Below are 17,511 nucleotides of genomic sequence, written 5' to 3' on the forward strand. Positions count from 1 at the left end.
GGTATTGGTGGCTCCTGTTTGTAATTCTAACTATCTAGGAGTCTAAGCTGGCCCAGAACAAGACTCCATCTCCAAAATAACCAGCAAAAAGCAGGACTGGAGTAGTAGAGTATCAGCGAAGCAAACAGGCTGAGCAAAGGCAAGATCTTGAGAGCTCCCACTGGAGAAACAAACAAAACCCTCAGTGATATGTGAAAATGGGTCAGCAATGACAAAATATTAAGATACACAGAACGTGACTTTTAATCATGAATACCAGCAGAGACCTGGAAGTTTCACATCAGAAAAAATGGTAAAATATTAAGTGCTGAATGAAAAACAGGCAAAATGGAAAAAAAAAAAGGGAATAAGGAACTTGTTACAAAAACCAGTTCACGTGAGGAAACTTTCCAGTTCCAGATATACTTAAGTCTTTCACTGTGGATGTTAAGAACATAAAAAGAATAAAATTTTAGCAGTGAGTACTAAAAAAGGCAAAGTTCAAAGGTAAAAAAAATAAAATTAATTACAGGCTACAACTCACACTACGATCACAGTCTATGAGCACGGAACATTAAGTTAATGTATATATAATACTTCATATTTTGATATTCTTCAATTAGTGATATCTTCCTTTAGTAATTGTTTTATGATAAGCATTTATAATAAAAAAATGGCTTCCTACTTGTTCTACCAGTCTCATGTTTGCACTGGGTGATCTCTAAACACCCTTCTAATTCTAAAATTATAATGATTTGCCTGGCGATTTATAATTACAGGTAATCAGAACAATGCCTTGCAACTAGCTGCACTTCCGTGCCTAGATGTACAACCATTCTGCACTATGCAACACAAACAATTCAAAGAACATTGAATGTTAAGCACAGCTAAATACGAAACGAATGAAAGCCCTACTTCTATAAAAACATATACCTATCACGAGTAGCGGCTATCTGGCCAATAAATGCATAATTAACTCCTAGTAAAGAAGGCGGCACCCGTGGCTACTCCATAAATATTGATGTGAAGATGATTAAAGCAATATCGCCTTACACCCTGCATAGCCTGGGTGGGAATCAAGTAAATCAACACATCCATACTCACAAGTACAGCTTCTCCACAAGCTACTTCAGTGACCCGGAGTTTATCACAGTTTCTGTGCTCTCCGGTCGGACATGAGCCAGAATCCCGCCCCCTCTCCTGGCAAAGCCACCGCGTCGCCGGTTCGTCGCCTGGCTGGGCTCATCTCCCCCCTTCTCCATCTTGGAGCATCAGGTATCCGCCGCTGACATCATGGCCCAGGTGAGGAGCGGCCGGACACCTGCTCCTCCAGCCCCGGAACCCCGGGGTTTCTGCGCTGACCCCCGCCCTCGCCCCACTGGGAGTTGGTGCATTCCGCAGCGGACCCCACATCGTGTACCTGCCGCTCCCCCGCCCTTCGTAAACAGAGGTCCCCGTTCTCAGGAAGACATCCCCATCACAAAACAATAACAAAATAAAAGATGAGCACCACGCACAAAGGAGGGCAGCAGGGAGGCACCTGAAGGCGGGAGCATCACCAGAAGCGATCCCCACCTGCGAGAGAAAGCACCCCCACACCACCGGCCCAGGCCGCCGCGCTCGTCCTCCATGGGCTGGGCGGGCGCCCTCCGCAGCTCCGACCCGTCCGGGTGGGGACCCAGCCCCGCCGGGAGCCTCTCCTGACGGGCGGTGCGGGCACAACGGCCGGCAGAGCGGGCACCGGGGCCTGGCCGAGCGGGGAGGCCGCCGGGCCGGGGGTCCCTCGGGGCGTGGAGAGGCCGGCGGGGTCCGGAGAGGCCCCGAGAGGCCGCGTGCGCGCCAGGCCCGCGCCCCCACCCCCGGGTCGCCATGGGAACCAAGGGCTTGGCCTCGGGGCCGCTCAGCCGCCCCACGGGGGAGCGGGCGGACGCGGTCGGGGTCGCTTACCGCGTCCGCTGGAGACGCGCCGGTCCGTCGCCGCCTGGCTCGCTCGGGCCGCACCCGGCCGCTCGGCGTCCGGACCCCCTCACCCGTTCCAGCCGCCGCCGCCGCCGCCGCGAGCCCGCGACGCTAGTCGGGCTGCTCCCTCAGCCCGCGCCCCTCCGCTCCGGAGCGTGGAGGTGTCGGGCTCCGCCGCGGAAGGCGGGAGATTTAAACCCGGCGGCCCGGCGCGCGCCTCCGCCGCGCCGCCCTGGGTGCCGCGGCGTCCACGCGCGGGGCTCTCGGGCCGGACGTGGTGGGCTCGGGTTTCCCAGGGTCCATCCTGGAGTGGGCTCGGAGACCCTCCCAGCCCGACTCCCGGCCCCAGAGGCGTGTTGACTTAATAAAGGGACCGGGCCGCCGGGATTGTGAGACCTCGACCCCCGCGTCGGTGAGTGGAAGGGGCCGCGGCCTCCTCAGGCCGGCCGGGCGGGTGTGGAGCCCGGGCCGCAGCCGCTCGCCGCCCAGATCCGGGGTCTCGCAGCACGTGGGGCGTGTTCGCCCGCGGTCTGCTAACTCCCTCGTTTGAAAACTTTAAGAGGGCCTCCTAGCCGTTAGCAGCTGACCTCACAGGTCAGAAATAATCCTGGTTGTGCGAGGCGGCTCACGCCTGTAGTGAGAGTTGATGGCGAGGCTGACATCTGAAGCTCGAGGCTCGAGGCCCCCATGAGCAGGTAAGGTCGGTGAGACCCTTATATCCAAATAAACAGCAAAAAGCTGGAAGCAGAGCTGTGGCTCTAGGGATGCTATCCTTGAGTGGGAAAAGTCAAGCAAGAGCAAGGCTCTGAGTTCAAGTCCCAGGACCCAGCATCAGTAACTAAATGTCAATTCTAAGTGTCCAATTCTCAGGGGGAAAAATGAGACAAATGCTTTTGGTTGGAGACAGCTCAGTAAGCTTCGAATGCTTTCATGTTAAGGTTACTCAAATTTTTCCTTTTATTTTTATTTTATTTTTGTCAGTTGTGGGGCCTGAACTCTGGGCCTGGGCACTGTCCCTCAGCTCTTCAGCTCAAGGCTAGTGCTCTACCACTGGAGCCACAGCGCCACTTCTGGTTTTCTGAGTGGTTTAATTGTACATAAGAGGCTCATAGGCTTTCCTGCCAGGGCTGGCTTTGAACCATGATCCTCAGAATTCAGCCTCCTGAGTAGCTAGAATTACAGTCCTTAGCCACCAGCGCCCAGCAGGTTACTCAAATTTTGTAACAGCTTTGCTAAAAGCCTTGCAATATATGAATTCATCACATCTATGACACATAGGCTTAGCAAGGAAAAGGGTTACCCTTGTGATAACTGAAGCCTGTTAAGATTATCAAAGGGTTGGGAAGGTGGCTCAGTGGTAGAGTGCTTGCCTTGTATGCATGAGGCCCTGGGTTCGATTCCTCAGCACCACATAAGCAGAAAAAGCTGGAAGTGGTGCTGTGGCTCGAGTGGTAGGGTGCTAGCCTTGAGCTGAACAGCTGAGGATCAGCGCCCAGGCCCAGAGTTCAGGCCCCACAACCAACAACAACAATAACAAAAAAGAAAAAAAAGGATTATTAAAGACAAAAAAATAGGGTCAGAGTAAAGAATGTTAATATCAAAATACTGTAAAAACTGGGGGCAAGAGAAAGTAAGTTTAGAATAGTGCAAAAAGCTAGCAAGGGCTAACTTAGTCTTTTGATGAGCATTTTTTTTAAATAAAAAGAATCAGCTTTACTCAGAGTCCAGATCTTGAAAAGGGTTAGAATTAGCATCTGACATATGATTACTGTATCCTCCCTGGGGGCTATATCCTCTCATTTAGTATCTTACTCTAATTACCTATCTAACTGGCTTTCCCATTACAAACTGAGCTGCCCCAAACATAGATGTTTCTGCAGCCTTATCTCCCAGCACTGTGCTTCACACATACTTATTCATATTTATCTACCAGTGAAGATGGCTAATTGCCAAATGAAGGATAAAATAATTTAAAACAAGTGAACCTTTTTCTTGTGACCAACATTGTAAGCAAAATAACTTGAGTACTACTATGTCCGATGGTAAATTTTATCCTAATAAATTGCAATTTAAGAGAGTTAATAAAGATCTTCTTTAGCATTGCTTGAAACAGAGAAAGGTCCTCCAAGGAACATATCAGGAAATCAAATGGAGAGTTTAGTTTATTAATTGGATAGCACCACAGAAAGGTACACAATATTTTCAATGTAGTATTTGTACAAATTCACTTTTCACAAATCACTAAGTGTTTAAGTAGACACAGCATAGGAATGCTTTGGGCAAAGAATGCTGAGCTACTGATGCTCTTCCTGGGCCAGGAGTCAGGTCTTATTATACTTTGTGGAACCAATTAGTAATCTTTTGCTAGTAGATTGATCAGATGTTTAAATGGCTTGTACTAATCCTTTAACCTTCAAATGAGTTTCATTTTAGTTTTTCATACCCACTTTTTAAAAGAAAATGGAAGTATTTAACATCACTTAAATACTTTTATTTGCATTTATTTTCATTTAGAAATGCAAACATTCATAGAACTTCTGTTTCACGTTCTCTCCATATCTAACACATTTATACTGTGTAAACAGGGTTTCCTCCCCCTCCCTCCCCCATCAGAGACTTCTACAGGCTACCTAGATGACTAGAAATGTGGGAAGCTTCACAAATGGGATCCACATCTGGAGTCCTAGTTCCTTAAAGAATAATCTTTACTTTGTTTGCACTGTGAAAACATCAGTTGTAATTAGAAAATGTATTAAAACTATTCTATCACTTGTATGATTTGGCTAATGATTAGAGATCTACTAAACTTGATGTCATAGAAATAGCTCCATTTGTTCAAGGTAACTCCACTTCCTTGATCAAGATTCTGGATCTTCCCAGGGAAGTCAGAACATTACAGGTCAGCAGTGATGCAGTGAAGAGCTACTACCCTGGATGGCTGGCATTACTCAGTACTTCAATGTACGGTAAACAAATTGTCTCTTTCTACTACATTTTCATTTGTTCAAGGAGGGCTAGAATTGGACATTTTATATTAAGATGAATTCATATTTTTAATTTTAAACAGAAACATGGACTTCAGTTTCAGAATTTCACCTACCTTTCCCTTTAAAAAATCTACCAACCCTGGGATAACAAACACTATGGGCTGTTTTGAAGATGACTTTTTAAAAAGGTGAAATATAGTGGACATATATTTAAAAAGTATTGTTCCCCCCTGAAACTGTTGACTTAATTAGCATTAGTCTCAGGAGCGTTGTTTATATCTTATGCACAGACTTGTTTGACATGCTCCTGAATTTTCTCTGGAACTCTTAACAATCAATTCTCTGCAGTCTTTTATTGCTGAGGCCTGTTGCCTAGCCCCATCATTAACTGGCTGCATATCTTCACACTAGGTACTTAAACTGTCTGGATTGTGGTTTTTCTTTCCTTTGGGAGCACTAAGGTTTGAACTTGGCCTACTACTTGCTAGGAAGGCACTTGTGCTGTGACACACCCCTAGCCCTTTTTTCGCACTGTGATTATTTTTGAGATAGAGTCCAGCCTCCTGATCCCATAGGTCTCAAGCCAGCAATTTTAGGCTTCCAGTCATAGTTGCGATGGCAGGCACATACCAGTGTGCCCAGCTCTCAGTTGAGACAACTTCTGCTTTTCTGACTTGGAACCAAGGTCCTCCCAATCTTAATTTCTGAAGTAGCTAGGGTTATGTGTGCACCACCAACACTTGGTTAGATTATGGTTTTTTTAAACATTGTAACACAATACAATTATATAAGTGATTCCTAACATTTACTTTTACTCATTACAAATCTTTTATGAAAATAATAATCGCTTTAATGTATGTGTTTATATATTATTAAAGTAACAATGATATTTACTAAAGTAATAAAATCATACATACTAAATTGAAATTAATTTTAACGGCAAACCATGCTAAACTGAACATAGACAGTATTTTAGTATCAACAAGTGCCATTTAAATAAATATAACATTGCTCATATATAGGGGAAGACTTTTTTTTGTACTGGTTCTTAGGCTTTTACACTCACAGCTAGCACTCAATCACTTAAGCCATATAGCCAGCTGCAGTTAGTTAATTGGGGCTGTCTCTTGGATTTGTCTGCCCTGGCTGGCTCCAAACTGAGATCCTCATAGCTCAGCCTCCTGAGTAACTAGGATTGCATGTGTGAGCCACTAGCACCTGGCAGGAGAAACATTTTCACACGCATTTTGTGACTCATAAAAACAGCATTCTTGTGCATGATAAAAGGGTTTGTAGGACTTGGGGTGTGTGTGACTACTTGCCTAGCATACTTGGAGTAACACATACAACAAAGGATTTATTTAGTCAGTCTTCTATACCTGGGTTCCTTTGTGGACTCAACGGATTTTTAGATAGAAAATCTAAGATTTCAGTTTTAGAAACAAAAGAACCTGTATGTGTACTTTCTTTTGACATTCCATAAACAATGGAAGTACAAGTTATTAACAATGTTTAACACACTGAATTAAGTATTATATTACAGTTGTCTTCTTTTTGTGTATTTGCTGGGGGTTGAACCCAGGGTCTTGCTATGAATTCCAGGGTCTTGCCCTGGAATTTGTGAACATCCTGGTAGGTAGGATTACAAGGCGTACACTATTTTGACAGTTGACTCCTAAACATGGATTTCATCTCAGCACAAGTGTTTAGAAACTTAACTCTTACCTCACCTTTTTTGCGGAGAGGCGGGGTGATCTAAGGAAACTCAGGTTTTGTACTTAGTGGAATATTGGTAGCCTATACATCTCCTGGGTTTTACATATTTTGTTAGGATAAGATCTATCTTCCTGTGTGGGTACACACCTTAGCTGCAGTCAGTCTACTTTTAGGCTTCTAGTCACCACTGGGACTGCAAGCAGACACCAGAGCATCCAGCTTCCCTCAGAGGAGACAAGAGTCTCAGACAGTCTCTAATTTTCCTGCCCAAGCTGACTTGGAATGACAATCTTTCTCATCTCAACCTTCCACATAGTTTAGAATAATAGGCATTCACTATATGCCTAGGCATCTTGTAAAGTTTTCTACTTTGGCTAGCCTTGAACCACAGTCTTCCTGTTCTCAGCTCCCCAAGAAGCTAGGATTGTAGGTGTGAGCAGCAAGTATACAGCAAAATGCAGAAAAAGGGCCTGATCATGGTGAAGCATGCTTGTAATCTCAGCTAATCTGGAGACAAACTGGGAGGATTGTGATTCAAGGCCAATCTGGGAAAAATGTTGATAGACCCCCCCATCTCAACAAACAAGCCAGGCATGTTAGCCTATGTTATGTGGGAAGTGGAGGTAGGAGGATCATGGTTTAAGGCTTGCATGAGCAAAACTTGAAGATCCTATCCAAAAGTTAACTGAAGGGGGAACAAAAGAGAAGGGGCTGGAGTGTGGGTAAAGTGGTAGAGAGCCTCCCTAGAAAGGTCAAGGTTCTAGTTCAAATGTCAGTACCAATAACATAAATAAGTAAAAAATGTATATAATTCAGTGTTTATATCAGCAAATTGTTATGGTAGAATACTTTTTTTGCCATTTGATAGACACAAAGAAATAATTTATATCCTTAAATCTGCAAAATCAATGGACTGTTATGTTTGACACTTTATAAATGATAGTAAAAATATCAGTATTTCTGGGTGTTGGTGGCTCATTCTTGTAATCCTAGCTATTCAGCAGGCTCAGATCTAAGGATAGCAGTTTGAAGCCAGCTCAGGCAGGAAGTCTGAGACTCCTAATCTCCAATTAATCACCAGAAAGCCAGAAGTGGAACTGTGGCTCAAGTGAGAGAATGCTAGCCTTGAGTGAAAAACCTTAAGGGACAGTGAACAGGCCCTAAATTCAAGCCCCATTAAACACACATGCACAGAGTCAATATTTAAGTATCCAATTGCTATATATATTTTGTTTGTTTGTTTTCGTTTTCTTACCTGGCAAGCTTGATTACCCAAACTGGCATTTCCTTTGCCTCTGAAACCTGATTCTAACTAGTAGCTATTAATATGTTTACTGTACATGCACACACACATATATAATATAAACAACTTATTTTTCAGAACTAGAATGCTTCAAAATCATTTTAGCAAGTATGAAAGTTACTGTCAAATTCCCAGATTGTATTTGTTTTTACTGGTTGTTTGTTCAATTATGCAATCTTGTATATTTTATATCAACTTAAGCATTCATGTGTCTTTCCCTCCAGTCATGCTAGGAACATTGGACTATATTATACATTGTTGATAGCAGTTATAAAATGGAATTCTAAATCTAACCAAAAAAAGATATTCAAAGCAAATACTGATCAGAAAAGCTGTTTTCCCATTTTATATAGAATAACTTTTTTTGGGGGGGTGGGGGAGGTGTAGTCGTGTGGGCCTGAACTCTGGGCCTGGGCGCTGTCCCTCAGCTCTTCAGCTCAAAGCTAGCGCTCTACCACTTGAGCTACAGCACCACTTCTGGCTTTTTTCTTTTTGCTTATGTGGTGCTGAGGAATTGAACCCAGGGCCTCAGGCATGCAAGGCAAGCACTCTACCACTGAGCCACCTTCCCAGCCCCTAGAATAACTTTTTAAAATAACGCAAATTTCTTATTCTCTGGGAAATCATCACAGCAAGGTTTTGTTTTCAAAACATCTGTCAATCTGTTTATGAAGACTCTGAAGTGGATTTAAGAGAAATACAAAATTTCTTGGTGTTTGACTATTACACCTGCTTCCCTCCTCATATTTGATGTCTGTCCTTATCCCTGTGCTACAGCTAACTTGCATCTTCACTAATCTTACCCAGTGTTCATTTTCTTGACAGACTTTAAAATTTTTTTGTTGTTGATTGTGCGGTTTGGATTGAGGGACTGGGCACCGATCCTGAGCTCTTTTGCTCAAGGCTAGTGCTCAACAACTTTTTTCCGCAGCACCACTTCTGTTTTTCTGGTGGTTAACCAATATAGATGCTCAGATCTCAGCCTCCTGAGTAGCTAGCTAGGATTACAGGTGTGAGCCCCTGGTGCCTGTCTTGATAGCCTTAAAAGCCAACTTTCCCCCCCACAATGCTGGTTACTCCATGCCACTCCTCCTACCTTACGTCTTCCATTGCACCTGAGTTCAATTCTGGGGACTGATACAAAAGAAAAAGAAAAAAAAGGAAATTGGTAACAAAAGGTGGGAAAACTGGTATTAGTATGCTTCTGACCTCTTTGATAGTCTGCTTCTCCCAGTGCTGGGAAAGCAGCTCCATTCATTTTCCCAAGTAGTCTTAGGAGCAAATGAACACATGTAAGTCATCTGTCTCGTCACTCCAGCCTCTGCAGAATAGGCAGCCCAGAAAGGTAGACTCTAGATTTTTTTTAAATTTAATTTGTGAACATACTGTACAGAGGGGTTACAATTACATGGGCAGGATAATGTGTACATTTCTTACCAAGCATTGCAGCCTCCTCCTTTGTTTACCCTTCACATCCCTTCCCAGCCTCCCCCCTCCCCCCCCCAATCCCAATCCTTCTCCTTCCCCTAGACTCTAGATTTTTGAGGAAAAAAAACAAACATGTTCTAGGTTTCTGTTGATCTTCAACGTTCTTCCTGTATCTAGTAACATCTAGCCACCTGAGTTACCCAAGCAAAGGAATTGGGCAGAGGATAGATCAGATGCAATTCTTATCTATGATACTTGGACACTAATGCTGTGTTCATCCTGTTCATCCTGAGGAGTAATGTATAAACCATGAATGCATTCTGCTGCCACAGCACCAGGATTGAGAATGAGCAAGGATTCAGTTATTGATGCAACTTCCTTCTTTCCATCTTAACAGGCCTCTTTAATTTAACCACTTAGGATATACAAATTCTATTTGGTCAGCCCCAGATGGCTGACATATTCAGCCAGGCACTGGTAGCTCATGCCTGTAATTTTAACTATTCAGGAGGCTGAGATCTGAGAATTATAGGTCAAAGCCAGCCCAGTAGGCAATAAACTACCATAAAAAAAGCCAGAAGTGGAGCTGTGGCTCAAGTGGTAGAGGGCTAGCCTTGAGCAGCCCTGAATTCAAGCCCCAGGACCAGTACACACACAGACACACAGACACACACACAGAGCGCTAGCCTTGAGCAGCCCTGAGTTCAAGCCCCAGGGCCAGTACACAACACACACATACACCCCAGTTTGGACCATCTAAAAGAGGACTCAATTCATCTTTGCCCTTTCACAATGATTGTGATCCAGAGACCACAAAAATGAAATTTTCCCTAGCACAAAAAACAATTTTTGTGTGTGAATTTTCTGTCTACCTTTACTTGTTCATTTGTTTTGTTTTGGCACTAAAATATACTTTAGGAACAAGGAACATCATTTGAGATTTGCTATATTACAATTCAGTGATAGAGTCAAACTGTTTTTACCATTTAAAAAAGACATTTAAATATTTTGTACATATGCATAAATACTAGTGTTATATGGAGAATGCGCCAGGCGCCGGTGGCTCACACCTGTAATCCTAGCTACTCAGGAGGCTGAGTGAGATCTGAGGATCACGGTTCCAAGCCAGCCCGGGCAGGAAAGTCCATGAGACTCTTATCTCCAATAAAACACTAGAAAACCAGAAGTGGCACTGTGGCTCAAGTGGTAGAGCGCTCACCTTGAGCTGAAGAGCAGGGACAGCACCCAAGCCCAGAGTTCAAGTCCCACAACCAATCATAAAATAAAATACAATATGGAGAATGCTTAATACTGAATGAGAGGTTTTAAAATTTACTCCTCTTACCTACATATGAGGATTAGGAAAGATACTTGTTTACCATGAAATTTAGATCTGCTAAATCAGCTTTTTTTTTTTTGATCAGTCATGGGCTCAAACTCAGGACCTGGGCAATGTCCCTGAGCTTTCCTGCTGAAGGCTAGTAGTACTCTACCACTTTGAGTCACAGCTCCACTTCTGGTTTTCTAGTGGTTAATTAGAGGTAAGAGTCATGAAACTCTTTCCTTGCCAAGGCTGGCTTTGATCTGTAATTCTTAGATCTCAGCCTCCTGAGTATCTAGGATTACAGGAGTGAGCCACTGGTGCCTGGCTTGTTTGAAATAGCTACAGTCTGATTTTCTTATAAATATTATTTTTCCAGAAAAGGAATTTGACTTCTAACTTCTGTCCTATAATATTTTTCATTAATTTCCTTCAGATGCTTTTAAAAATACACCTACCAAACCCCAAATAAAAATCTGGATAATTACTGTATTTTCAGTATTTCTTTTTATAGAATTTCAAAAGCAAATATTAACACAAACCAATATCTTTAAAAACAGAAATGAAAAAACTTAGTTTATTTTAAAAGTCAGCACAAAGTAGAAAGGTGTGACCAACATTATGCTTCATAAACAAAAGAGAAAACAAAGATCAAAGAACTAAGGATGGAACCATTATGCAAAGTTTACAAGGCTGCTTTCTGAATCTGCATCAATGTCATTTTATTTGTAAAGTCCTTCTAATCAAATTATGGCTCATTTTTCATGCCCCAACATGGGAAGTAGTAGGTGAGTATCTGTAGGAATACAACTTATTGTCTGCTCCTCCACTTAGAAGTAGCTGTGTAAAGACAGAAAAAGACGTATTAAAACATTACGTAGCTATTACTTCAGACAGAAGTTAAACCAAATTAAATACTGATAATTTTCATTACAAAAGAGAATTACAGATTACTGTATGTACTAGGTACACATGAAACAAAAAGTAAATTTTGAGTTTAGACCTGGTTCCCATCTCCAAGATGGCCATGTATGTGCAATAAATATTCCATTCTGCAATCTGGGTCACTCAAATGTGTATTACAATCCACTATGTGAAAACACTAAAACAGATTATTTTGGTTAAAGTACAGTATAAATGTGCTATAATATTTTCTATGAAGCACTTGGTACGACTTCATAAAAAATAGAGCCCTGTACCAGTGACTCATGCCTGTAATCCTAGCTACTCGGGCTGAAATCTGAGGATTGTGGTTCAAAGCCAGCCTGAGCAGGAAAGTCTATGAGACTCTCATATTCAATTAACTAGCAAAAAGTTGGAAGAGGAACTATAGCTCAAGTGGTAGAACACGGCTAGCCTTGAGCAGAGAAGTTCAGGACAGCACCCAGGTCCTGAATTCTAGCTCCAGGACAGGCACCAAAAAAAAAAAAAAAAAAGCATGAAGAGTAACAAAGGTGTACTTTTACTTGTCTAAGAAATCAAAAGTTTGGGGCTGGGAAGGTGGCTCAGTGGTAAAGTGCTTGCCTTGCATGCATGAGGCCCTGGGTTTGATTCCTTAACACCACATAAGCAGAAAAAGCTGGAAGTGGCACTATGGCTTAAGTGATAGAGTGCTAGCCTTGAGCTGAAGAGCTGAGGGACAGCACCCAGGCCCAGAGTTCAGGCCCACGACCAACCAAAAAAATAAAAATAAAAAAAAAAAATCAAAAGTTTTAAAGAACACTACACTAATTGTTGTAGGCAAATGTATACTACAAATTATATGTCCCAGTAAGCTTTATTTAGAGAAAATTCTCAGGCAGTAACTTAGGAATATACATAAACAATAATTAAACTGTATTATTTTGTGTGTATGTGTGCGCTGGTCCTGGGCTTGAACTCAGGACGTGGGCACCGTCCCTGGGCTTTTCTACTTAAGGTTAGCCCTCTACCACTTGAGCCATAGCTCTACTTTGGGCTTTTTGGTAGTTAATTTTGGTTAAGAGTTTTATGGACTTTCTTGCTCCAGCTGGCTTTGAACAGATCTCAGCTTCTGAGCTAGGAAGTAAGTGTGAAACACTGGCACTGGCCTAAATTGTAATTCTTTAAACATATTTTATTATCCATATTTGTTACATAAGGTTCTTTTGACTGGGAAATATTTTGAAACACAGTGTGAAGTAGTTTATGGACCTAAAAGGTTTCCTTAAGAGGGCTGGGAAGGTGGCTCAGTGGTAGAGCGCTTGCCTTGCATGCTTGAGGCCCTGGGTTCGATTCCTCAGCACCACATAAGCAAAAAGAAAAAGCCGGAAGTGGCGCTGTGGCTCAAGTGGTAGAGCGCTAGCCTTGAGCTGAAGAGCTGAGGGACAGTGCCCAGGCCCAGAGTTCAGGCCCCACGACCGGACCCAAAAAAAAAAAAAAAAAAAGGTTTCCTTAAGAGATTATTAAGAAAAAAACTTCACGTTTTCAAAGTTTACTACTATTATTAGAGGGAAAATCTGTTTTCCTTTTCAAATATGAGATTTTATTGCATAAAACAACTTTAAAAATCAGATTTTGAAACTAGTAACTTTATGTAAAGAGAAACACTGGATTTATTCTACTAACAGTATTTTCCTTGTCACCAAATACCTAATAAATTCTTACCCCTGCATCTGTCCAGTCTACACTTAGAACTTTGTCTTCATGAGCAGCCAGATCATAAAGAGGAGCCTTACAGCTAAAAGATAAAGACATTAACATGGTTATATGCATTCACAGAAAACAAGCATACATGAATAATACAGTTTAAAAATTTTAGTCTTAACATCTTTGCTTCAATAATTACTTAATCTTGAAATTCTGAGTATTTCATAATCTTTCCTGTTTTCTTAGAGTAGCAACTTACTAAGATCTACTACAACAAATATATGCAGTAAAAACAATATTAAGTTGTAAAACCTTATTCAAAATTAGTCCAATTTTCACAGGTTCTTCAGTACTTTTACCTCAAAATCATGGGGTTTGTGGGCAGCACTGGGGATTGAACTCAGTAACTCAGGTTGTGCTCTATTACTTGAGCCATGCCTTCAGTGTGGCTCCTTATATATATCCATTTGGCTGACAATATAATCAAAACTCCCTCACAGCCTTTTTTTTCTGCTTTAACCATTGTTAGGTGGCACCATTTCTCACCGTCTTGCTCAGGCAGAAAATGTGGACATTATTCCTTGGTTTCTAACTCATGTTTAATCTACAAGAGATATCTCTTCTCTTGCCAAAGAAGTAGCTTCAAGATATACCACGTACCCAACCACTTATCTCTAATGGCACCACCACAACCCAAATCACTATCTATATCTTGAACTTTAACAGTAGCCATTTCCCATTATTTGAGCTCAAAATACTTCAGTGCCTTCCCATCACATTTAGAATGAAACCCCAACTCACTACCATTTCCCATTAAACCTGGTGTGACAGGTGTGCAACACCATACTTAAGATGAGGTCTTGTGAATTTTTTGCCTGGCTGGCCTCAAGGTGTGATCTTCCTGGATCTCTGCTTACTGAGTAGCTAGTATTACAGGTGTGAGCTACTAGCACCTGGCTCAGGATAATTTTTCTAAGATATTTGTCTCCTGTTTTATAACAAAATCAGGAAGATGGATTTCTTTTAGGGAGGGGCTTAAGATAAAGTAAAATGGAGTGTGATGCTTCTAGAATGCCCCCAAAACCAAAACCCCTATGTAAACATAATTAAAATGTCTTCAATTCTGGTCTTTTTTGAATATCAATATCATAACAGGTAGTATAACTTAAGAACTTTTTTCCTCTTGTAGGTTTGGATAATCATTCCAGTATTCACTTTGTTTTCTCTGTATATATCAGTAAGTGATATGTTTGTTTGCTAGAAAACAAACAGGATGTACCTTCTAGTATCCCACAGCTTGACAATATTATCTAAAGAGCCTGAAATCAGCTGCTGTTCGTGGGTGGGAGACCACTTGACTGAGGTGACCCAGCCTGTATGTGAAGTCAGGGAGAGCGACACCAAGGAACCATCTGAATAAAGCAAAAAAGATAGAAATATTGAATTTTAAGAGAGAGAACAAACTGAAAGATATTCATAGAAATTTTATCTTTTTTCACATTCCCCAGTGGATACAACTCACCTTTGGTTCGAGGATCCCACAGTCTGATATGCCTATCTGTGCTTCCAGATGCCAAACGTTTACAAAGTGGAGAATAGGAAATACAATTAAACACTTTATTTCCTGTCTAAAAAAGAAAGAATGCTTGTAGTGAGCAAAGTGTATCCATTTTTAGAAGCTTATCATTGAAAAAAATGTTAATCAGAGGACCACTGAAACTAAGTCTTACCAAAGTTGACTTAACACCACCAGATTCAACATCCCACACTCTAATTGTGTGGTCCCAAGATGCACTGCAGATTTCTTCAGCATCTGACCACAGTACTGAGGAAATTGCTTCTGTGTGGCCAGAGAGGGTCACCAAGGGAGTCTAGAAATGAAAGACCACCCAAAAGGGAAAACATTCTCATTTTAGATAATTGAAATAAGAAGCTATTAACTTCCAAAACCTACATCTTGTTAGGAGTTTTATCTGTTCTTTACAACAATCCTTCACAGTGGATATTTCTGTTTTTATTTTAAACACTGAAGCAGAGAAAGGTAATCTGAAGTCATATTAGTGTAAAAGTATCAGACTTAAGTGTGAACCCAAATGTTACTCTAAAACCTTTAGTCTTTTCACTGTATTTTGGTACTTCCTCATCTGTTGTTATTTTTCATTTTTAGCAGTAAAACACAGAACTCTCTCAACTAACAAATATTAAAGGACTAGTGATGAATAGATGGCCTTGGAATGACCCACTCTCTTCTCTTGCCTCTAGTTCTCAGAATAACTACAAAATGTGCTAAGGGAGGGTGGGACCAGAACATCTTGAGCTCAGTTGTCTCCCACAGAAATAGGATGTCCTTCAAAGCACTGCCCTAATGAGTCGCACGACCTATTCATACATTTAAAACCTAAGGCTGACTGCTTTTATGACTCTCATCTGTGGTATGAGAGGCACACAAAGCCAGAATTCATCTACTCTGAACAGCTTTCTTGGGCCATGGGAGACAAACTTAGGAAGCATTCTAGGCTTCAGTTGGCCCCTGATGCCTCCAGTTGTAAGTCTATTTCATATAATTTGCATATGAATGTATTATCTCCCTCCCTCCTTCTCTCCTCCCCCCCTTTCTTTCTCTCTCTCTAATTTGCTGATTGTGGGGCTTGACTCAGGGCCTGGGCACTGTCCCTGAGCTCTTCTGCTCAAGGCTTTGAGTCACAGTTCCACTTCCAGTTTTTGAGTTTTTAAGTTACAGAAAAGAGTCTTATGGACTTTCCTGCCCAAAATGAACTGTGATCTTTAGATCCCAGCCTCCTGAGTCGATAGGATTACAGGTGTGAGCCACTGGTGCCCAACTGAATGTATTCTCTCTTAATGGACTAAGACAATGAGTAAAACTGTAGCAGTAGACAGCATATAAACTCCCTCTCCTGGTGGCTGGCATAGAGACACCTTTACCATCCTTCTTGCAGAGGGAGTTTTCTCTTGGGATCCACAGTTGTGAACCTACTTCTTACTAGAAAAAGCTTTGCAGTCAAACAAATCTAGATTTGGATTGAGGTATTACCAATTTCTATATGACTCAATAAATTATGCTAACCTCTGCATTTCTTCAGCATCATTAAGTCCTATTACTATTTAATCAATGTCTGTAGTTCCTTTTTTTTTTTTTTTTTTTGCCAATCTTGTGGCTTGAACTCATAGCCTGGGTGCTTAGGAAAGCTTTTTTGCTCAAGGGTGCTCTTTCACTGAAGCCACAGCTCCACTTCCAGCTGTTTTGCTGGTTAATTGGAGGTAAGAGTCCTGGTTTTAGACAAAATCCTCAGATGTCAGCCCCCGAAGTGGCTAGGATTACAGTTGTGAGCCACTGGCTCCCAGCTCAGCTAACTTTTTTTTTTTTTTTTGGTCGGTCCTGGGGCCTGCACTCTGGGCCTGGGCGCTGTCCCTCAGCTCTTCAGCTCAAGGCTAGCGCTCTACCACTTGAGCCACAGCGCCACTTCTGGCTTTTTTTCTTTTTGCTTATGTGGTGCTGAGGAATCGAACCCAGGGCCTCAGGTATGCAAGGCAAGCACTCTACCCCTGAGCCAACTTCCCAGCCCTCAGCTAACTTTTTGATATATGTCTTATCCCATTTTTCTAAGACCTATTTTTGTATTATAACTACAACAATATTTTCATTAAAATTAACGCTTCAAGCATTTTTGGCATGACTTCAATTAATAACTTATGAATTTATACATCTAAGCCCTATAAGAAGCTGAACGAGACAATCAGTATACTATTATATCTCTTAAATATGGAAGCAAACTTACAAAAGAATACCCCTAAATACAAAGGCATCAGCAGGACACGGAATGGAGAAAATGTAATATGTATAAAGAGCTGTAACTGAGTAACAAAGGACTGGGGTTTACATTACATTCTGTTACACAACCCTAAAAGTAATCTAATGTATAGCTGGGTGCACTGGGTTATGTTTGTAGTCTCGGCTATCTATGAGGCTGAGGCAGGAGTATCACTTGAGCCCAGGAGTTCAAAACCAGTTTGAGCAACATCTTGAGAACCCCTCTTAAAAATAAATGCTGGAGGGGCTGGGAAGGTGGCTCAGTGGTAGAGCGCTTGCCTAGCATTCATGAGGCTCTGGGTTCGATTCCTCAGCACCACATAAGCAAAAAGAAAAAAGCCAGAAGTGGCACTGTGGCTCAAGTGGTAGAGTGCTAGCCTTG

The 17,511-nt window shown here is 41.9% G+C and overlaps 1 protein-coding gene across 1 annotated transcript in view; it reads right to left on the reverse strand.

The window, feature by feature from the left end:
* Positions 1–11,242: 11,242 nt before the first annotated feature.
* Positions 11,243–17,511, reverse strand: part of Wdr12 (WD repeat domain 12) — a 28,906-nt gene continuing 22,637 nt past the window's right edge. The window contains exons 9-13 of the mRNA XM_013034915.1: positions 15,031–15,171; positions 14,823–14,928; positions 14,580–14,712; positions 13,319–13,391; positions 11,243–11,533 (exon numbers count right to left, since the gene is read on the reverse strand). Of these exons, the coding sequence (XP_012890369.1) occupies positions 11,456–11,533; positions 13,319–13,391; positions 14,580–14,712; positions 14,823–14,928; positions 15,031–15,171 (531 nt within the window). The 3' untranslated portion in view covers positions 11,243–11,455. The remainder of the gene's footprint in view (positions 11,534–13,318; positions 13,392–14,579; positions 14,713–14,822; positions 14,929–15,030; positions 15,172–17,511) is intronic.

Source organism: Dipodomys ordii, unplaced genomic scaffold (assembly GCF_000151885.1).
Source record: "Dipodomys ordii isolate 6190 unplaced genomic scaffold, Dord_2.0 Scaffold1, whole genome shotgun sequence".
NCBI classification, from domain to species: domain Eukaryota; kingdom Metazoa; phylum Chordata; class Mammalia; order Rodentia; family Heteromyidae; genus Dipodomys; species Dipodomys ordii.